The sequence below is a fragment of the Zingiber officinale genome, chromosome 11A (genome assembly GCF_018446385.1).
Source record: "Zingiber officinale cultivar Zhangliang chromosome 11A, Zo_v1.1, whole genome shotgun sequence".
Classification (NCBI taxonomy): domain Eukaryota; kingdom Viridiplantae; phylum Streptophyta; class Magnoliopsida; order Zingiberales; family Zingiberaceae; genus Zingiber; species Zingiber officinale.
In genome coordinates this window covers 87,611,349-87,633,599 of record NC_056006.1, presented here as the reverse complement: position 1 = coordinate 87,633,599, position 22,251 = coordinate 87,611,349, and the positions used below count along the sequence as shown (strand labels likewise).

The 22,251-nt window shown below is 49.1% G+C and overlaps 1 protein-coding gene across 1 annotated transcript; it reads right to left on the bottom strand.

The window, feature by feature from the left end:
• Nucleotides 1-3,481: 3,481 nt before the first annotated feature.
• On the bottom strand, nucleotides 3,482-5,668 carry LOC122032064 (scarecrow-like protein 15). Its single transcript, XM_042591317.1, has one exon. It carries the CDS (start codon nucleotides 5,404-5,406, stop codon nucleotides 3,799-3,801), a length of 1,608 nt encoding a protein of 535 aa, XP_042447251.1. The 5' UTR covers nucleotides 5,407-5,668; the 3' UTR covers nucleotides 3,482-3,798.
• Nucleotides 5,669-22,251: the final 16,583 nt, after the last annotated feature.

The window sequence follows — 22,251 nt, the reverse complement described above, 5'->3', positions numbered from 1 at the left end:
GTGACCGCTCTCTCAGTGCGTTTGTTTGGCCAAATTAATTAAGGATGAAAGGGATTTTTTATCGAATACACCAAACCCATCGACTCCCTTCCCATACAATTCTTCTCCCTAGTTGCGTTTTTCGCTCGACTTCTTGTGTTCCTAAGCTCCTGCACACTTAGACACAAGAATCAAATACATAGAACCTAACTTAACTTGGTTGATTACATCAAAACTTCCATGGGATACCAACAACATTCCTCTCCTCCTTTGTTGTGCATCTCTTGTTCGGCGGAGTGTCCATGATAGTAGTTGGATACCTCTCAATTCGCCGTGACCATCAGTGCTTGGTGAGAATCACGGTTCACCGTTATATCCTGGGAGACAGACGACCCGAGAAAGCCTCGAAGCATAGCCGGAGGTGGGACAAATCTGTTTCAAGGAAACTGTGTTCATCGTAGGCATCGATTCACTTAGTGTGTTCACGTGACCACTCTCTCAATGCGCTTGCTTGGCCAATTAATCTGCTTCGCCCGTTCGGTTGTTTCGTTCGTTCGGCCTCAAGCTCGCTCGATCGGCCTCTCACCCGGCCACTCGCTCCTCTCGTTCGACCAACCTCTCGCCTGGTCCGTCTGCTCACCCGGTCTGTCTGCTCGCCCAACCAACCTCTCACCCCGCCACTCGCTCCTCTTGCTCGGTCTGTTTGCTCGCCTAACTGCCCACTCACTTGGTCGCTCGGCCTTTCTGCTCATCTGACCGACCACTCGTTCGGCATGCTTGCCGGATCGAAAGTCCTCACTGCCCGGTCGACTGCTCTGTCCGGTCCAAATTGCTCGACCTTACTACCCGGTCGGCCTCTCTACTGTGTGACTCAGATGCAGGGTTGGTCGCTCAGCCCGTCGGCCTAATTGCCCACACGACTACTCAACACTCTTCTCGGTTGGCCAATCTATTGCTTGCCTGCCTGACCCTTTAGTCCGCTCGGTCTAACTACCTGTTTGATCTGTCTGCCCAGTCAACCAATCTATTGTTTGCCTGTTTGGCCCTTCAGTCCACTCGGACTTTGCTGTTTGTGTTGTTGCGGGAAGCATCTGACGATCGAATCTGGATTTTGATTATGTCAAAGGGTTCAAAGTTAAGTTGTCTTTTGGTCTAACGAGTTTGAATGAGATTGCAGGAAAGTCCTAAGTGCTCTTAGGCAAAAGTCCTAGCTGCGGTTAAGCAAGTGGAAAACACTAGGGGGTGGTAACCCTAGGTGATGAAAAGTCCTAGCTGCGGTTAGACAGGAGGAAAACTCCAGGGGGTGGTAACCCTAGGTCCTAGGGAGTGGTAACCCTAGGTGAAAAGTCTTTGCGGGTTGAAGGATTTAGGTAAAAATCCTAGAGTCAGGGACTCTATGTTGAAATCCTAGTGTTGTGAACCGGGTGGAAGTCTGGACGGGTCGTGGAGCGGACGTTCAGCATGAAGACCGGAAGCTTCAAACGCTGAGCAAAAGTCCAGTTGGTATGGAGGATCAATCTGACAGCAGGTAAACTTTCCTGAGAGAAGTAGGTGATGACGCGTTCCCCGGTGAGGGAACAGTAGACGTTCGTTTGACCTAGGGTTTCAGCGAAATCCAAAATCAGAATCGGACAGTCCGAACACTGTCAAATGCTTTATTTTTCATGTATATATTGTGCTAATTTTGTTTTGCAAGGTATGATTGATTTCTTGGACTAACGTATTTTGCAGGAAGTGAATTGGGCATGTTTGACTCAGATGAACAGTATCCGAGGTGCCTCCGAGACTGTTGGAGGCGCCTCGGCCGCCTCGGCTGTAGTTGCACAGGAAGTAAAGCAGAAGCCACCTTCCAAGGACGCTGAAGGCACCTTGGACAGCTGATGGAAGGCACCTTCCATGGACGCTGAAGGCGCCTTCAGCTGGATAACTTTCATAGGCAGTGAGAGTTATCAATTCCGATTGGCGAGGGATAAGTATCCCTGCTGGAGGCGCCTTCCATGGAGGCTGAAGGCGCCTTTAGCAGGCTATTTAAGGCTTTTCACTGCGTGTTTACTCGATTATTTCTTAACAAACGAATTAATCACAAGTACTATTCACCCCCCCTCTAGCATTTTTTTGATCTTATAGTTTGGACTTGGAGCTCGGCCTACATTCAGTAATTAATAAAAATCAACCCTATTGATAACATGAGATTATCTGTTTAGATTATTTTTATCAATAAATTGAATTTAATTTTATATAATTTAAATTCGATATAATTTTAAATATCTTCGACATATTATTAATTTTTATCCAATATTTATAACCGATTTTAAATTAACTAAAGATGAAAGGGATTTTTTTATGGGTGAATACATGCCCATCAAAAATTATCGGTCTCTATTATAATAAATCTGTCAATTTTTTTAATCACCTGGACATATGTGGACGACAATCTGTTGCTCAATATATTAATCGACGATCAATTAGATTTAGACGGGATTCGCAAAAATTTTAGATCAGTGAAGACCAAAAAATAACAAGTAAAAAGAACCCTAAAAGACAACAGACGGCAGTATCACATGATTAACAGTAAGCCGACAAAGCAGTATTAATTCAGTGTCCTACACCCACCGAATTCAATGCTTTGGGACAACTTAATCAATCACCGGGTGCCTTTGCTGCTCCGGACAAAACCGTCTGAATGCGTGCCAAATCATAAATGGCTACAAGCAGATCACTCAGTTTGAGTCAATACGAAAACAAAACAATTCTCACTCTGATGACACAACCAAAGAGTTTTGCGGGAATGTATAACCCAATCTGTTATACTTCTCAGATATCATTGGCTCTGATGTGCGGTCAATATTATCAAATAGTGATGCCTTTACATCTCACTTGGATGATTTATTTCCCCTCTAGTGTTTCAGTTGTCATGTCCTTATCATGTGTTGACCGAGATTGAGTGGGGGCACACTTGATCTGGTGATTGGGTTTTGGCAGCCTCTAATAATTTTGATGGAAGCACTGAATCAACTGCCTTCATACCATCATCACATACAACATCCTTGGACCTGGTCCCTGGTCCCTGGTCCCTAGCTAGCTCTCCAAATAAAGCCAACTCCTCTGGTTGCACACTCGTCCCACTATTGTCTATGAATCTCTCTCCATTTGTTTGTGAGATAGGGAGGGATTGAGCACCTTCGGTGGCTGTCGACAAAAGTACACCTACCTCTCTCCTCTTCCATTCAATTACGCCAACCATTCCCTTCGCCCAAAGTTTGGTGAACTGCATCAATTATATTTACCCTATCCCTTTCACTCGATGAAAAATTTTCAACAACAAAGTCTATCCGTTAAAGGTTGCTGATATTATAATGGAAGTGTAGGAGACTGATGTTACGTAGCATGTACAGTGTGTTTATGTGCACTTCTTTTGTTGGGTCCCTGCTGTGCATGCCAAAAGTCCAAGCCAAACACAAGAAATCGAAATCGATGAGGTAGGAGAGATTTATCTGTCTGCTAACTGATGAACTATATATCATTTTCATTCTTGAGGATGATAAAAGGAGACACGGAACTACGTTACATATAATGGTTCAGAACAGAAGGACGCCTACTTGGCCTTCCCTGCGGTCTGTTTCCTGTAGGCCAAGTCAGCTGTTAAATTGAGGGGAAAAAAAGGGGGATAAATAGTGGTAAAAAGAGAGGAAAAAGAGAGGGCAGCGCACAGTAGTAGCGGAAGCCAGATAAAATAAAATACGGGCACACGCAAATTAAAACTATGGACAAACAAAGTGAGTTGGGCATCGCCAGCGGGAAAAAGGGGCACTGCCGATGTCAGCACCTCCAAGCTGACGTGGAGGAGAGCTCCTTCCCCCTCCAGCTCAGCAGGAGGGTCTCGTCCCTCCTGCCCACGTGGTACCCGTCGACTGGGGCACGGCGCACAAGGCATTCGGCCTGCGTCTCAGCGATCTCGCTGAAGGGAATTGGCGTCCAGCCGGCGTCGGCAAACACGTCTCGCCAGGGGCCCGGCCGCCAGTTCCACTCGCTCACCACGCTCGACACGCGTGGGCGGATGACTGCCTGGTCTACCCGACGTAGCGTTTCCTCTCTCGTGCCCGTCGCGGCCGCCGCGGCCTCCACCGACTCCAGCACGGCCGCGAAGTGCTCCACCCCGACCGCCACCGTCCTCCGCAGCGATGGGGAGGGAAGAGTGCCGAGGCAGCCCTCCGGGTCGATGAAGACTACCACCCGCGGGGACATACGCCGCACGAACCGGAGGAGAGAGGCGGAGGAATCAGCCGAGGCTCCGGTGCCAAAACCTAGCAGGCGGAAGATAGTGGGCGTGAGGACGACGGCGGTTGGCTCCCCGGATCCGGAAAGGCGAACGCCGCTGAGGGCAAGCGTGCCCAGGCCTCCGACTCGGACGAAGCTGACGGAGAGGTTGATGTTGAGGCCTCGGGCGAAGTCTCGGAGGTTATCAGATGCCAGAGTCGTCTCGCCGGATTCCTCCGCGACGACGGCAGTGATGCGAACAGCCGGCGGGGAGGAACGAGAGGTTCGACACCGAGCGGCGAGCTCCTGCGCGAAGGACGACCATTGTCCGCCCAGGCCGAGGTCAAAATCGACGAGATGGATGGAGCGAGCGCCGCAGTCGAGCGCCTCGATGAGGATCTGCGTGGCCGTGAAGGTGGCGAAGTGTGGAACAGGGGAGAGGTCGGCGAAGGCCTTGTGTGCAGCTATATAGTGGACCAGCTCGGCGGCGGAGAGCGGGGGTTCAGCAGTGGAAGGGCGGAGCAGGGCGAGAAGCGCCTCCTTGAAGAGTAAGACGGCCCTCTGAAGCGAGGAGACGCCTGCGGAGGGCAGATTTTGATTGAGCCGCGACAATATCACGTGTGCCGTGGCGAAATCGTTCGTTTCCAGACAATGAGCGGCGCTGATGAGGCAATCTAACTGGGAGCGGTCGAAGCCTGGGGCGGGCGTTGGGATCGCAGGATCCGCGGAGGCGAACGGATCGTAGGAGAGGTCGAAAGGGGAATCGAGGAAGTGGGCGCCGGCGTCATCCGGTAAAGGGGAAAGTTCGTATTTTTCAGGAAGGAACCAGGAGGCAGTGTCCCAGTCATCGGAGGGGAGGTGCGGATGATGGGAATCGCCGCCACCGACGACGCCAGCAGCCCAGGGAAGGAAGGGCAAGTCTCCTGGAGCAGCGGCAGGGGCGGCCGTAGGAGCGGTTGCAGGGCTGGAGGTAAGGTGGGGGTCGAGGACGGAGATGGGCTCGTAGAAGAGGGAAGTGGGGAAGGGGTGGTTGCTGTTGTTGGAAACGGCGTTGGCGGCGGAGTCGATCAGGGTCTTGGAAGGCAGAGCAAATTGTTGAAGATTAGGCGGCGGCTGCTGCTGCTGCTGCTGATGCTGGGGGGAGTCAGTGAGGGCCTTGGGATGCTTCATCACAGAGTTATACTAGCAGAGAAAGTAAGGGGAAGAAGAGAGGAGAAAGAATGTCTCTCAGTCCCTCTCTCTCCTCTCTGGTTCTGCCTATCCTCGATTCCTTCTTGGAGTTCGGGAAAGAGGGGGGAGTGCGGAGCTTTTGGGCGACGCCAATTGGAGGATATAATAAGCAAATGGCTTGTGGTGAGCACCATGCATTCCATCAAAATCCAATCATGGATGGCCATGGAGTCATGGATGAGGCATGGCGGACTCAACCGGTGGGGATGGACATGCAGGCAGGACGCGAGTCAGAAAGGGGCTGCTTTTTTTTTTTTTTTAATCCGGGCAAGAGGCTTCACGGCGAAGCCTCTGCTGCTTCCGTGAAACTTTTGTGTCGTCGGGCAAAAGCACAGGCTCGGCCTGGGGATTTGCACAAAGCTCCCCCAGTGGTCCCTGGTTGTTGTCCTGTCTTTCTTCCATCTTTTGGATTTGGACGGCGCAGTGTGATTTTATGTGTTTGTGGTTGTAGCAGCTTCTAGTGACTTTTCTTTGAAACCTCAATGCAAATCTTAACTTATTGACTCAGGTTGTAACTTCCAATACTCGTTGTGTACAGGAGGAATAGAGGAGGTCAAGACAAAAGATGGTAAAGTTATTGCAGCCGAATTGCTACATGGGATGTTCCTATTGAATTGACAGTTAATAGATCATGATCGATCAATCCTGGTCCACGTCTTAATTGTTACGATATCTTCTCTCCTGTCAGCGTGTTACTTCTATATATTAAGGTTGTATGTTTCTATTTATGTTTTTATGACCCATAAACATGAATTACGTTTACGATATGTATATAATAAGTTCGAGATATAGGCCTGAACAAATTTAATTTGTCGCATAGTAATCGGAAATTATTTCAAAAACATTCATTCCGTTTTGCCAGGGCCCTATATGATTATATTTGGGATATATTAAAACAATTAAGATCCTGAAATTAATCAAATGGAGACAAAGGAAAACAAATTAACTACTAACTCAATTAAGTTTTTTTCTCTCCCGATTATAGATATTCCGGCGATGAATGATAATTAATATTTTTATTCTAACCCAAGTAACGATACTATTGTTTAATTTGCTGGTGTTGTTTTTTATCTTCATCACAGAATAACAAAATTCTAGTTCAGGAACACTATAATTAATACCTCAGCATTTCCTTTCTTCTTAAGATTAATTAATAATGATAGAGGATGTTCCTTAGTGATCCTTTGGAAACTACAGATTTGGAGGTACCAAAAGTTAGGGATCCTTAAAAGACATACAGTGTGCGTTAAAGGTAGGGTGCATTAGGCAGCCACATGCATGCGTACACAGTGGCCCAATATATAGCATGTAATATGTGAATCAATGGAGAATTAAATCTAATTAAGCAACCTATCTCTATATCCAATGCACTTATGCACGGAATCAATTGCCTTTTAATCTATCAGCACGCAAAAGCTCTCTGCTGCCTTTCTTTTTGGCTGAGTGGGCGATGATGGCTACCTTTCTGTGTAAGACTTTGGAGATTAGAATCTAATTACATTGCTTTTGTCAACCAGAAGCCTTCCCCGCATACCGTGCAGCGAGGCCCAAATTATTAAAGCTGAACCAAGATATACTTTGAATATGATCATACTGATGTTGATGGCCAGGGAGCTAATTAAAGCAGACATGATGAGAATATTTGTGCATCAGAGACACATGCTGTTTCCCATATGAATAATATACTATCGATCTCTAAGCTGTGTATTATATACACACACACACAACAACGTCTCTCCAATTTGAAGTTGGCTAGCTAGCTGCTAGTGGAGTTCAATGTCATAAAAAGTCGCTTTGTTTTTGTGACCTTGAAGCTTTCAATTTGCACTACTCGATCGGGTGCCCACCGCCCTGTTCCTCATCTTCGCCACTGGGCATCTGGGCGATCGAATGCATCTAAAATACTTCACCTACTGTTACCAATTGAAGTGACAGCGATAATATTTATATAAAATGTGGCTGGTACCGCGCGCAGGGCCTTCCGCTGCATGCGCATGCAAATTAAGGTTTCGAGAACAGCCGGGCCGTGCGTCGTTGATGATCGATAATGCAATCTTGTTTTGAATCAGCGGAGCATATGGGGCAGTGGCACAGGACACGGATAAGGCGTGGGGCCTGCGGATAGGGGAACTTATTCTCGTCCCTCGCGCGCGGCTCGCGCTAGCTGCCTTTGATCAGGAGAGGGAGGGCCGCGCGCAGTGGTCAGCGTGGTCTACACGCGCGCTGACACGCACTCACGTCACCCGGATGCACTCCATCACGATGTATATGATGTGCTACGACCCAATCCATTGCCATGGCCGGCAGGAGGCCCACCGTGAAAGGCAGCGCGACATAGGCAGCGAGGGGCAGCAGGGTCCCATCGATTATTCCGCGCGCGACCGGTTCACGGTGTTGCAGGGGCGTTCGCGTGCTTGTCTATCGAAATAATTGATTGACCTTACTCCGCAACCACTGACGCGTTCTTTCCCGTATTAACACTGTTGATATCTACGTCGATTGCTACCTTAATATATTTTGATGGCAAAAAAAAAAAATAATAATAAATAAAATAAAAAATGATGAATACGTTTATCCCAACAGTTAACCTGTCCCAGGGTCAACACGGACTACCTTAATACATTTTGGTACCAATATTTAGTGGTCTCATTGATTGTTGATCCGGTAGTAAGAGCGGGCCCCCCCCTTCTCTGGCAAAGTCAACGCCAAGTGGAAGTCACCGGAACAGCCGCCCACCCAGAGGAGAGTGTGGTCCGACCGGACGGATGGCCATAGATGGTCGGTCCGACTGGACTGCCGGCCGGCCGATGGAATCGAGTACCCGGAAGGGTCCGGCCGGTTTGCACTTATAGTTGGTAGGCACCCTGTCAAATCGGGGTTCCGACGCTCAGTTAAAAAGGTCATAGACCGAGCTGACCTTTTGACCGATCACAGTCATAAAGCACCCCTGTTTGTTAGTCTCCACAAAGCACAAGTAAACCACTGCGGATGTCCGGTCGGATGTTTAGGTATCTTTCCGCTCGGACTACAAGTTTGGAGCAAAGGAAAGGGCCAGAGGATTTCTTTCTCTGACAACCTGTAGGTTTCACGTGTGTGTCATGCTCCAAATCTTGTGACAGGGGATTCTGCTGTCCCATCGAGGGCATGCTTTGACTGTAGCGATATGGGTCAGGTAAACTTTCTGACAGCCGCGTACCTAGGAAAGGACAGGTAAGCTTTCTGACAGCCGCATACCTAGGATAGGACAGAGGACACTTATGCACCTTGGTACGCGTGCCCAAACCTTTCACAGCTCTATATAAAGAACCTCAGGTTTCATCGACAAAGGATTCTGGGTATGTACTCTGAGACTTTGGGAGCCACCTTGTTCATCGTGATTTACCCGACTTGAGCGTCGGAGTTCTGTGCAGGTTAGCCGGAGCATCTCGACACTAGTTGGATACCTACATCAGCGAGCCTTGAGCGTCACGTGCCCAGCGTCTGTTGACTTCTGGTTCGGACAGGATCAAATTGGCGCCGTCTGTGGGAACGCTCCTGCATCCGAGCAGAGACAATGGACGAGGCTGGACGACAGCACACGGTGACGCTTTCAAGGGAGGAACTCGACGCTCTGGTCGAGATAAGGGCCGCCAAACTCGTGGAGCAAAAGCAAAAAGCATCCGCCGAGCGGGCGGAGCAACAAGCAACGTCCGCGTCGGGGGGCCGAGCGGAAGCACCTCCAGCCACCGTCGCATTCCACCGGGCCTTATTTCGCACCCCTGGAGCCACGCCAGCCCGAAGAGATATAGGATCTTCCTCAGATGAAATGCCAAGGCGGGATGACAGGAAGGGGAAAGCTCCCCGGACGGACTCATCTCCCGAGCGGACCAACCGCCAATTTTCGGAAGCCATTCTGCGAGATCCTCTGCCCAAGCACTACGTGCCCCCTACGATCGGCGAGTATAATGGAACAACGGACCCGGATGATCATTTGGGTAAGTTTGATAATACCGCCACGCTCCACCAATACACTGATGGAGTGAAGTGCCGAGTCTTCCTTACCACGCTCTCGGGATCGGCCCAGCGGTGGTTCCGTAGACTGCCGGACGGATCTATCACAAGCTTCAAGGACTTCCGAACGGCCTTCCTCCACCACTTCGCCAGCAGTCGGCGTTATCAGAAAACAAGCGTTAGCTTGTTCGCCATCAAGCAAGAACCAAAAGAATCGCTTCGAGCTTACATCCAGCGATTCAACCAAGTGGCGATGGACATCCCAACAGCCACATCGGAAACGATGATGAACGCCTTCACACAAGGCCTTGTTGATGGGGACTTCTTCAGGTCGCTCATCCGAAAGCCGCCCCGAGACTATGATCACATGCTACATCGGGCCAACGAATACATAAACGTGGAAGAAGCGCAAGCCGCTTGGAAAAAGAAGCTCCAACCGAGCGTGCACTTGTTCATGCCGAGCGGAAGCAGCACGCTCAGCAACCACCTAGAGGACCAAGGGTCAAGCAATTCGATCTCCCCACACCAGATCGCACGTGCAAGAAGTGGCTGCCGCTCGGCCCAAGTCAAAGAAGAGGTGGACCCCAATGTTCTGCAAATTTCACCAAACGGATACGCACAACACGAGGGATTGCCGAAGCCTTCCCTTTGTGTCCAATCCTGTTCCCCGGAGAACCGAACGACGGTCTCCTCCCCTCAACACGAGGCAAAGGACCCAGGAAGCCGACCGGGCCCGCATAGAGAGGCGACATCACCATACGTCCGATCGGCATAGATCCCCAAGACAGGAAAGTCGCCGGACGTCCAGGGAACGGTCCCGACCATCCACTCGGGAGGAAGAAAACAGGAGCAATACTTCCCGGGGCGAAATCAACGTTATTGCTGGTGGGCCGACCGGAGGAGACTCCAACCGAGCAAGAAAGGCAGGCGTTCGGCAGCTGCAGATCCATACGGTCGGCTGTAGCCAAGAGCGGGCAAGTGGACCGGAAATCACTTTCGGGCCCGGAGACTTGGAAGGAGTAGAAGTACCCCACGACGACGCGCTGCTCATTAAAGCGGTAATAGCAAATTACACCATTCACCGCATATTTGTTGACACAGGGAGCTCGGTCAACATACTATTCAAGAAGGCGTTCGATCAGCTGCAAATTGATCGAGTGCTTCAATGACGACCCGCCTACGGGTTTCTGGCAATGAAGTTCAGGTGACAAATCCGGTTAGCCACCTCCGGGAGAAGAACCGCCGGGAGGACCAGGACAACAAACTTGTGGTGGTTGACTCTCCCTCATCCTACAACGTCATTTTGGGACGGCCGGCGCTCAGCCAAGCGGTTGTCTCAACCTTCCACCAAAAGATAAAATTTCCCGTGGAGGACAAAGTTGGAGAAGTGCGGGGAGATCAACTAGCACTCGGTGTTGCTATATAGAGATGATCCGAGCGGAAGCTTCTTCCTCGGAAGGTCCCCGAATCGAGGTACACGCCATAACCGAAGAAACCTCCCGCTTTAATTTATGATGAAAAGGAGGTTCAGATCCATCCGACCCGATCGAGGCCACCACTTTCATCGCCTCGGATCTAGAGGAAAAACAGAAGAAGTTGATCCAATGCCTCCAGCAAAATCATGATGTCTTTGTTTGGTCGACACACGAGTTGCGAATTTCGCCAAGCCTAGCGCAACATGAGTTGCATGTCCGACCGGCCGACGAAGAAAAAAAGAGATTTTAGCCGAGCGAATGCCATAATCCGGCGGAAGTAGAGAAACTCGGAGGCCGCCACATACGCAGGTCAGGTGGCTAGCCAACGTGGTATTGGTCTCCAAGCCGGGCGGCAAGTGGCGAGTTGCATTGACTTTGGGACTTAAACAAAGCATGTCCCAAAGATTTTTATCCTCGCCCGGATAGATCAGTGGTGGACTCTACTATGTGAGTTAATTGCATGCTCGACGCCTACCGGTATATCACTGTACCGCCGCGCCAAGATCAAGAAAGGTGAGTCAGAACTACCGCACATATTGCTACAATGTGATGCCGTTCGGATTGAAGAATGCCGGGCCCACATAGACTTGATGAACAAGGTATTCAAGGAGCAGATAGCGCGGAATCTGGAAGTTTATGTTGACGACATTCTTATCAAATCCGTCCGAGCGGCCGATCTTTTCAAGGATATGGAAGAAACCTTCCGAACACTGCGCAAATATGGAGTCAAGCTAAATCCACAGAAGTGCCTGTTCGGAGCAAAGGGAGGACGTTTCTTGGGATACGTAGTGACCGAGCGGGGAATCGAAGCCAACCCCGGCAAGGTGAAAGCTCTGCAAGACATGCTTCCTCCCAGAAACACAAGGGAAGTGCAACGGTTGACCGGTCGGATAACTGCTTTGTCCAGATTCATCTCCAAAACTGCCGACCGGAGCCTGCCATTCTTCAAGATCCTGCGCAAGGCTACTAAGTTCCAGTGGAACGAAGAGTGTGACCGAGCATTTGAAGAGTTGAAAACATATCTGAATTCCCTGCCTGTATGGCCAAGCCGATCGGAGGTGAGTCATCAGATATGTATTTGTCGTCAATCGAGCATCGAGGCTCGGACTTGTGAGGGCGAGCACAAGAGCAACGTGTATTTTCGAGCCATATTTTGAAAGATCTGAATCTCGCCACACCGGCTCGAGAAGTTGGCCTTGGCATTGGTTCTAGCCGCTCGGCGACTTGACCGTATTTCTTGGCCCACACAATCATTGTCCGGACGAACAGTCCACTCGGAAGAGTCCTGTTGAATCCGAGCGTCCGGACGGCTTCAAGTGGACGACGGAATTAAGCGAGTTCGACATCCACCCCGCCCGGCGATTAAAGCCCAATCCTTGGCTGATTTTGTGACCAAGTGCAGAGGCCAGAAGCTCATGGAAGATATATGTGGATGGGTCTTCCACTCGACTCGGAGGCGGAATTGGGATATTACTTATCTCACCGCAAGAAGAAAAGATGCACCTATCCGTCCGGCTGGACTACAAGGCCACCAACAATGAGGCAGAGTATGAGGCCCTTATAGCCGGATTACAGGCGGCACGACATGTGGGGGCCGGTCGGGTAACTCTCTATTCGGATTCACAGTTGGCCGCTCAGCAACTTTCCGGCACCTTTGAAATCAACTGTGTTCGGCTTAAACTCTACGCTGAGGCCTTTGAAAAACTCAAAGCTACTTTCCGAGAAGTGCTTATTCAGAAGATTCCCCGAACGGAGAACCAGGCGGCCGATGAGTTGGCCAAACTCGCGAGCTCAATAACGCCGATCGCCATTCAGCAGCCAATTGAAAAAACGCTGATGGTGGCGCATGTCGACCGGATGCAAGGCCTCGCGTTTCCAAGTGACTGGAGGACACCTATTATAGAATTCCTCCGTTCGGGCACCACACCATCCGATGAATATGCAGCCCGGCTCCTCAGAAGAAGAGCCGGTCGGTTTACACTCATCGGAGATCAGCTTTACAAGAAAGCTTTCTCGCGTCCTCTGCTAAAATGTGTGAGCTCGGAGGACTCAGCTTACATCCTCCAGGAAGTACATCAAGGATCATGTGGAGGTCATCCGGGCGGACGCTCGTTAGCCAAGAAGATCCTCTTGGCCGGATACTTTTGGCCAACTTTACAAGCAGATGCCGCTCGGACAGTATCTACATGCCTTTCATGCCAGAAGTATCACAACTTCTCCCACCGACCGGCAGAGGAGATGAAGGCATCAACCATCTCATGTCCGTTCGATCAGTGGGGAATGGATATTGTGGGTCCCTTTCCGATGGCGACCGGGCAGAGGAAATTTTTACTAGTGGCGGTAGATTATTTCTCCAAGTGGGTGGAGGCCGAGCCACCGGCAAAGATCATCGAGCAAATGGTTAAAAATTCATCTGGCAACACATCATTTGTCGGTTCGGCATCCCTCGCCGACTGGTGTCCGACAACGGGCGGCAGTTCACAGGGAAGATGTTGGAGGATTGGTGCCAAAGCTACGGCATCGAGCAACATTTCACGTCAAGCCGAAGTCGCCAACCGGGAAATTCTTCGTATTCTGCGCGCTCGGCTCGACCATTTGGGAGGGAGTTGGCCGGATGAAGTGCCGAACGCCTTGTGGGCTATCCGAACGACGCCAAAAGAAGGGACGGGAGTCACACCGTTCCATTTGGTATATGGCGGTGAGGTGTCATACCGGTCGAAGTAGGCGTTGAGTCAGCCAGGATCCAAACTATGATGATGACAACACCGAACGAAGAAACATAGAGTGGACTTGGTAGAAGAGGAGAGGGCAAAGGCGTCTGTTCGGCTGTCAACGGATGAAGCAAAACTACAACCGCAGCGTAATGGTCGTTCCAAGTCGGCGATCTCGTCTCGAAGAAAGTCAAGTCGGCAAGCTTGAAGCGCCATGGGCAGGCCCTTTCAAAATCATCGAGAAGCTCGCCGCGCCAGATTATCCTGGAGGATGAGGACTGACTAGATAGACCGTGGAGCGAACCACCTCCTTACCGGCAGGTGAAAGGTGTATCATCAGAATCACCCCGTATTTCATTTTCAACTAAATACTTGAAATGCAGAAGATGAAAAGTCAAAGGAGCGAATATAAGGCATTATCATCGTAAAGGCCTCCGAGCCGATCGGTAGGGAGGTTTATGTGGTTAGACTCGTAAGCACCGTTCGGCCGGAATTAAATTGGTCAAGCCGAACGCTCAAGATCGAAGGCCCGTACCCTTCGAACGGAAGTATATTATCCGAGCCAAAATACTGATGAAGTAGATCCCGAGCCGCTCGCCGGAGGGCATTATCCAAGCTGGGGAAAGGCGAAGCAACCCGAACGGAAGTGTCAAATTACTACTGCCTAGCCAGACGTTGCTATAATATCGAGCAGTTAAAGATCAAGAGACGAGCCGGCGTCTATACCCTCCGGAAGACCGACGAGCACCGTTAAAGATCAAGAGACGAGGCCTATAAACCCTCCGAGCGGAAGACCGACGAGCACCGTTAAAGATCAAGAGACGAGCCGGCGCCTATAAACCCTCCGAGCGGAAGACCGACGAGCACCGTCGTTAAAGATCAAGAGACGAGCCGCCTATAAACCCTCCGAGCGGAAGACCGACGAGCACCGTCGTTAAAGATCAATAGACGAGCCGGCGTCTATAAACCCTCCGAAGGAAGACCGACGAGCACCGTCGTTAAAGATCAAGAGACGAGCGCCTATAAACCCTCCGGCGGAAGACCGACGAGCACCGTCGTTAAAGATCAAGAGACGAGCCGCCTATAAACCCTCCGGCGGAAGACCGACGAGCACCGTCGTTAGAGATCAAGAGACGAGCCGGCGTCTATAAACCCTCCGAGCGGAAGACCGACGAGCACCGTCGTTAAAGATCAAGAGACGAGCCGGCGTCTATACCCTCCGAGCGGAAGACCGACGAGCACCGTCGTTAAAGATCAAGAGACGAGCCGGCGTCTATAAACCCTCCGAGCGGAAGACCGACGAGCACCGTCGTTAAAGATCAAGAGACGAGCCGGCGTCTATAAACCCTCCGAGCGGAAGACCGACGAGCACCGTCGTTAAAGATCAAGAGACGAGCCGGCGCCTATAAACCCTCCGAGCGGAAGACCGACGAGCACCGTCGTTAAAGATCAAGAGACGAGCCGGCGTCTATAAACCCTCCGAGCGGAAGACCGACGAGCACCGTCGTTAAACATCAAGAGACGAGCCGGCGTCTATAAACCCTCCGAGCGGAAGACCGACGAGCACCGTCGTTAAACATCAAGAGACGAGCCGGCGTCTATAAACCCTCCGAGCGGAATACCGACGAGCACCGTCGTTAAAGATCAAGAGACGAGCCGGCGGCTATAAACCCTCCGAGCGGAAGACCGACGAGCACCGTCGTTAAAGGCCGAGAGACGAGCCGCCGTCTATAAACCCTCCGAAGCAAGACCGACGAGCACCGTCGTTAAAAATCGAGAGCCGCGCCGACCGGCTATAAATATCCGCGCCGACGAGCACCGTCGTTAAAAATCAAGAGACGAGCCGGCGTCTATAAACCCTCCGAGCGGAATACCGACGAGCTCCGTCGTTAAAGATCGAGAGCCGCGCCGACCGGCTATAAGTATCCGCGCCGACGAGCTCCGTCGTTAAAGATCGAGAGCCGCGCCGACCGGCTATAAATATCCGCGCCGACGAGCTCCGTCGTTACAAATCAAGAGACGAGCCGGCGTCTATAAATAATCCGAGCGGAATATCGTCGACATTGCGATTATCCGTATTCCCCGCCGATTGTCAGACCGAAGCTATTTTCCGATCGGACTCGAGGTATAAAAGGTTCGGATCGGCTTATAGCGAGCGATTCTGGCTAGCAGCCCAGATTGATATTCGGCCGGACGGAAGAGCTGGGGAAAACACTTCATTCTGGAAGAATGCACCTCGAATGCCCAAGGTATGATGTGATAGAAGACGAGCGGACCGTACAAGTGTTAGCCAGGGAACAGTGCAAAAAGATAGAGTACACGAAAGGAAAGCATTTCATTAAAATTAGGACCTTAGGTCGAGTGGCCTAAGTACAAAAAGGTTCATGTTCAGCCGAGCGGCGAAATTACAAAAATTACTCGATGTAATCGTAGAGGTCCCTCGGAATGTTGCTCAGGAGCTCCACTTGATCGCCGGCTGGAATATTGGTGGACTCCGGAAGAAGGCCCTTCGACTTCAGATAGGTCATAGTGGCCGTAATTGCCAGGTCGAAAGCCGAGTACATCCGCTCGCAAATTTTCTCCGAGAACTCGGGCGATCGGATGTAACTTTGTCGGAGAGCGGCGACTCGGCTCGGCATCCTGGTATTCCTTGAAGGTTGCCTGGGAGCTTGTCAGGGCCTCATTCAGACGTTCAATCTTCTCCGCATCGGCCGAGCGGCCTGCCTTCTCCCGATCGAGCTGCTCCGTCGGCTCCTTTATCTTCAACTCCAGGCCCACGTTTTTCTTCTCCAGATCGGAGATGGCTGTGTTCTTCCGAGTGGTGGCCAGAGTTATCTTTGTGTCAAGCGACTTGACCTGTCGCTCGGACTCGGCTAGGGCGTGGGCCTGATCAGCTGTTTTCTTCTGCTCAGCAGCTAGCAGAGTTTGAGTTTTCTTCAGCTCTTTTTGCAACTCGGAGTAGGAAGGTCCTTGGGAGCCGCTCGGACCACCTGCCGCCCGCAGTTGCCTTATCTCCTCGTCCGCCATAGCCAGACGGTTGGAAACTGCTATCTCTTCTACCCACCTCTGAAACGAGAAGTCGCAGTTGTTAGAAGCCGAGCGGAAATATTTTAGGTAAAACAAAAAAACAACGAAGAACTTACCCCCGTAGCCGCTTGCATGTGGCTATTGGCTAAGTTCTGGAGAGGGATCAGTGCTACGCGCGCCCGAGCGTCGGCCCACATCTCGGCGAGGGGCCCTTTCAAAGTAACAGTGTGCTCGCACGGCCGTCCGTCGCAAAGAACTCTTGATCGGAAGATGAAGAGTAACTCATATTGTGCGGCCGTGCCGGGATCGCCGGGATCGGAAGTGGCGCAGAAGACCGCGAATGGATGGTCGAACGTTGGACTGAACGGCGAGCGGGGGAGAGTGTCGACTGAGTGGCCTCGACCGAGCCACCAAGGCGTCCGGTCAGATGAAATGGTCTCGGGCACGGTGCCTTCCTTTGCAATCAGGCGGCCCGGTCGGAGGGTTGGACCATGGAGGTAGCCGAGCGTAGGGTCTCCACTGGCGTCTCTTTTGCCTGATCCTCCTCCCGAGCGGACCCTTCCTCGGGGCCGTTGGTTCCTGGAGGGGTAGCGCCACTGTCCACATGTCGCTGAGAGGCCTGAGCGCCGATTCACCTGGTGCCGCCTCTCCTTCGTGAGAACCGACCGAATACCATTTCATTTCGTCACACCTCCCGCTTTCTTTAGAACGCCGCCATCACCGAGTCCATGACGATGTCATGCATGAAGAGAAAAAGAAATCAGTTAGCAATTAAAGCAAGTGCCAAAGTAAAGTTCTTACCGAAGCCGGTCGGAAGTGGGGTCCGTATAGGACTCAGCCCACAAATGTACATCACTCCCTCGTGAAGAAGCTTGTTGATGTCAAGTCGTAGACCGGCTAGCACATTTGCGGCGTGAAGATAGTCCGGTCGGGTCTTGAATTTCTTCCGTTCGGGAGGGGAGGTAGACTGACTTGCCACTGGGTCGGAAAGTTTGGCTGACCGGGCATGCGGAGGTAGAAATAATAGTCCTTCCAATGTTTATTGGAAGTGGGTAGTTTATTGAAGAAGACCAAACCGGGCCGGGCTTGGAACATAAAGGTGCCCGGCTCGGCTTGCTTAGGATAATAAAAATAAAAAAAGACCTCCGGTCGGAGGGGAATGTTGTGAATCTTAAACAAAACGACAACGCCACAGAGGAGACGGAAGGTATTGGGTACTAAACTTCCGAGCGGCACGCCAAAATAATTGCAGACGTCCGCTATAAAAGGATGTACGGGGAACCGCAGACCGGCGGTAAATTGGTCGCGAAAGACACAGAAACCACCGCGCGGCGGTCTGTGTGGCCGAGCGGCAGGACCAGCTAGGCGAACTTCGATATCCTCGGGGATTTCGAAATTGTCAGCCAAAATATCAAAATCCCGTTGTTCGAAACGAGATCGCATGGTAGTATACCATGGGCCTAAGGATTGTTCTTCGGGATGAGAAGAACTGGCCATGATCGGGGCAGAAGAAATCAAAAAGGAAGTTCCAAAGACGAAGGAATGGAATTTCAAAGACTCGAGCTAGGGGAAGAAATACGGATTAGATACCGGAAAGGAAGGAGGATAGATCTAAAACCTTACTGAGGGGAGATGAATCGAGGAAAGGCGCCGGAGAGCGTCAGAAGGCAGCAACAAGATCGCCGGAGCTCCACAGCGCAGAGAGCAACAGTAGAGGTAACGGAGGCGTGTGAAGGCGAGAAGGAAACGAAGAATTTATAGGGTGAGGGCCGGTCGGCCTCCACCGTCGGATCCAGGTCACGGGAATCAATGCATACATCTAGCCGTTTATTTCGAATTGCTTGGTCACATCAAAATATCATGCAACCGCCTCCGTACTCTGATGGCATTGCTCCACGTGGCAGTCAATCATTCGGAGCATTTAATGAAGGTATGATCGACATTGATGTCGAAGATTGGCGCAGAACGCAAGGAGATCCGGCGAAAGCCATCATTGATTCATTCAAGGATACCTCTGCCGCTGACCGGGCGGAGGAGATTAGCATGGAAGAGCCGTTCGGCTAGACTCACAGTCCAGTCAGTCGGACTATGCGCCTCCTTCGACTAGACTCAAGAGCGGGCCCCCCCCCTTCTCTGGCAAAGTCAACGCCAAGTGGAAGTCACCGGAACAGCCGCCCACCCAGAGGAGAGTGTGGTCCGACCGGACGGACGGCCATAGATGGTCGGTCCGACTGGACTGCCGGCCGGCCGATGGAATCGAGTACCCGGAAGGGTCCGGCCGGTTTGCACTTATAGTTGGTAGGCACCCTGTCAAATCGGGGTTCCGACGCTCAGTTAAAAAGGTCATGGACCGAGCTGACCTTTTGACCGATCACAGTCATAAAGCACCCCTGTTTGTTAGTCTCCACAAAGCACAAGTAAACCACTGCGGATGTCCGGTCGGATGTTTAGGTATCTTTCCGCTCGGACTACAAGTTTGGAGCAAAGGAAAGGGCCAGAGGATTTCTTTCTCTGACAACCTGTAGGTTTCACGTGTGTGTCATGCTCCAAATCTTGTGACAGGGGATTCTGCTGTCCCATCGAGGGCATGCTCTGACTGTAGCGATATGGGTCAGGTAAACTTTCTGACAGCCGCGTACCTAGGAAAGGACAGGTAAGCTTTCTGACAGCCGCATACCTAGGATAGGACAGGGGACACTTATGCACCTTGGTACGCGTGCCCAAACCTTTCACAGCTCTATATAAAGAACCTCAGGTTTCATCGACAAAGGATTCTGGTATGTACTCTGAGACTTCTGGAGCCACCTTGTTCATCGTGATTTACCTGACTTGAGCGTCGGAGGGTCGTCGCTGGGAATCCCCTTCCCGGCTCGACTTCTGTGCAGGATAGCCGGAGCATCTCGACACTAGTTGGATACCTACATCAGCGAGCCTTGGAGCGTCACGTGCCCAGCGTCTGTTGACTTCTGGTTCGGACAGGATCAATTGTCTAATCTATCTCGTATAAATTGATAAATCTAGTTAATTTATTGACTATTTTTATCAATTTGATCTTATAAAAATTTTCAATTATTTATCCAGATAAATCAAAAAATATTCACGATGTAGCGTAAAAAATCTAACATCTTTTAGTTCCACGTTTCAGTTGAAAAAAAATTCATATAAATTTATCATAACTTAGAGATCAAATATCTAAATGATAATCTATATATCCTATCATTATATTATATTATGACCTTAGAGACCTGATCTACCTCACATAAAGATCATGCAATAAGATAAATGCATTCCACAATTTATCCATTTTTAGTGACTATGGGACCTGATCTTTAATAAATATCTACGTAGATTGTTACTCTAACAAATTTTGGTATAAATATTTTATTAGTTGTTGGATCTTCCATGTATAAAGGACCATACAATAAGATAAATGCATCTCATAATTTATCCATTTTTTGAGAGTATGAGATTACTAAGTTGACAATTTCACTTTTGCTTAAACTGACACGCTAATTTAATTAATTAAGTGGATAATGAAAGGTTTAATTTACTGGCAAAACTAGGTGTGTTTGAATAATGGAGTTTTAATTTGAAATGTATATATATTGAATTAGGGTCTTCAAATCATATTAAATTACATATAAGCATATTTGTACTACTAATTAGAGGTGTAGCCAGGTTCGGCTTTAGACATAGGGCCTATGCTTAGGGTGTTAATTTTAATTGGGTTTTATTATTTTTAATATATTAAATATATTTTTATGTATTTTTTAGGAAGAAGGGAAAGGAATAGGATATACGTAATAAAAGATTTGCACCATTTTATTTTTTAAAAGTTAGGATCATTATGTTTAATATATTAAATATATTTCTATGTATATTTTTGATAAATCTGCTAATTTTGTAAAGATCTTTAATCCAACAAATAGAGTCATAAAGAGATTTTTTTAATATTTTAAATTTATTTTTAATTATGTATATTCTTATATAAGATTTAATATATTATTCTTCAATATCTCTCAATCATAGTCTTTGTTATGTTTCTCTTTTAGTGGTGACATTTTTTTCTTTGATCAATAAGATCATAAATTAGATTTTTTTTTATCTTATCCATATAATGTGAAATAAAAATAGTAATTCTTTTTAGTTTCCCCTCTTTCCCTTTTTCAACTCCCCTTCTTTGTACTTCTCTCGTTCATTGAAGTTGGGGAAGAGAAACCCCACCTAACACTATCATGGTAGCAAAAGGTGAATACGTTCGTCTCCAGCACCCCCGCCAACCCGTCTCAGGGCTAATACGGAGGAGGTAAATCACGGGCAGCTACTAGCCTTTAGAATAGTGATTAGCACATAAGAGAGACATTTACCTCGACTTTGTCGAGATTTGAACCCCAGACTTCATGGCGGCAACACCTCATGCGCTAGCCACTAGACCGTCCTGAGGGGACCCACCTAACACTAACATAAAAAAATGTGGAACCGCCACATCAGCGGCCCCTAGAACCGGTCCCACGGATATTGAGGAAGGTAAATGCAGGTACACAGCTGAAAGCGCATGACCGGGACACTAACCCCAGACAATGACACCCCGAGGATCGAACCCTGGACCTCTCGACCACAAAATCATGCGCCCCCAGCTATGCTACGCCCTGGGGACAACACCTAACACTATCATGCTAATATGGTTGGTGCTATGATGCTCCTTGCTTAATTAAATTCAAATGCTGATGTATTCAGTCATATTGTGTCAGATCGAAATGTAGGATTTTATTATTTTTGAGCAATAAAGAGTTAGACATCTCTACCATTCGCTTCCTTAATAGACATTAAATTTAGCTTTTATTTAGATATATTTATAGTAATAAATTATTCGATTTCTCCTTTATCTCCATTCTATCATTTACAACTGTTTTGACTTGTGATGAAAATATAGTTTATTTTTTGTTTTAGTCTGTGCCTAAAAAGGCTCTTATTTAGTTCTTGATAAATAATAATGGCCAGTTCGAACTCATTACGATCTTTATTTTCTAATGATTGTATTGAGTTTTGTCATTTTATACCTGTGTTTTCTTATTTATTTGTTTTTTGTGCTTTGCGGATGATGATGAGTCGAGCACTAGAGCATGATTTTTTTCTATTTGATCTTGTCCGAAATCGGTGAAGGCAGTGAGTTGGGATGTGCCTCTGCTGTGGACTCTATGAAGACTCCGTACTGTCCTACAACACAAGAAGTGGTAGTGTTGGGTCAGGGAATGGGTCCCCGTTAGTATTGGGCCAGGGAAAGGGTCCCCGACATTGACCCTTCAACGCTCAAGTCAGTGCTCGATCTCGGAGAAGAAAATAGTGAAATGTATCAAATGGCGTGTGCAAATAAGAAGCATCACATACCTTTATCTGTAAATGGAGACCCCTTTTATAGTGCCACTGTTGGGTTATACATGCATAACAAAGCATTAACACATTTTCCAAATCTTTCCTAAGAAAGGATAGACCATAAAGTGCCTCTGACATCTTTCCTTAAACAAATCCACAAATTACTGTGACTTGACAAGCTAAAAATTTCTAAAGAACGATTTGCCAGC

Bases quoted from the DNA above. Each gene is read 5' to 3' on its own strand.
- LOC122032064 (XM_042591317.1), bottom strand. From the start codon at position 5,406: ATGAAGCATCCCAAGGCCCTCACTGACTCCCCCCAGCATCAGCAGCAG.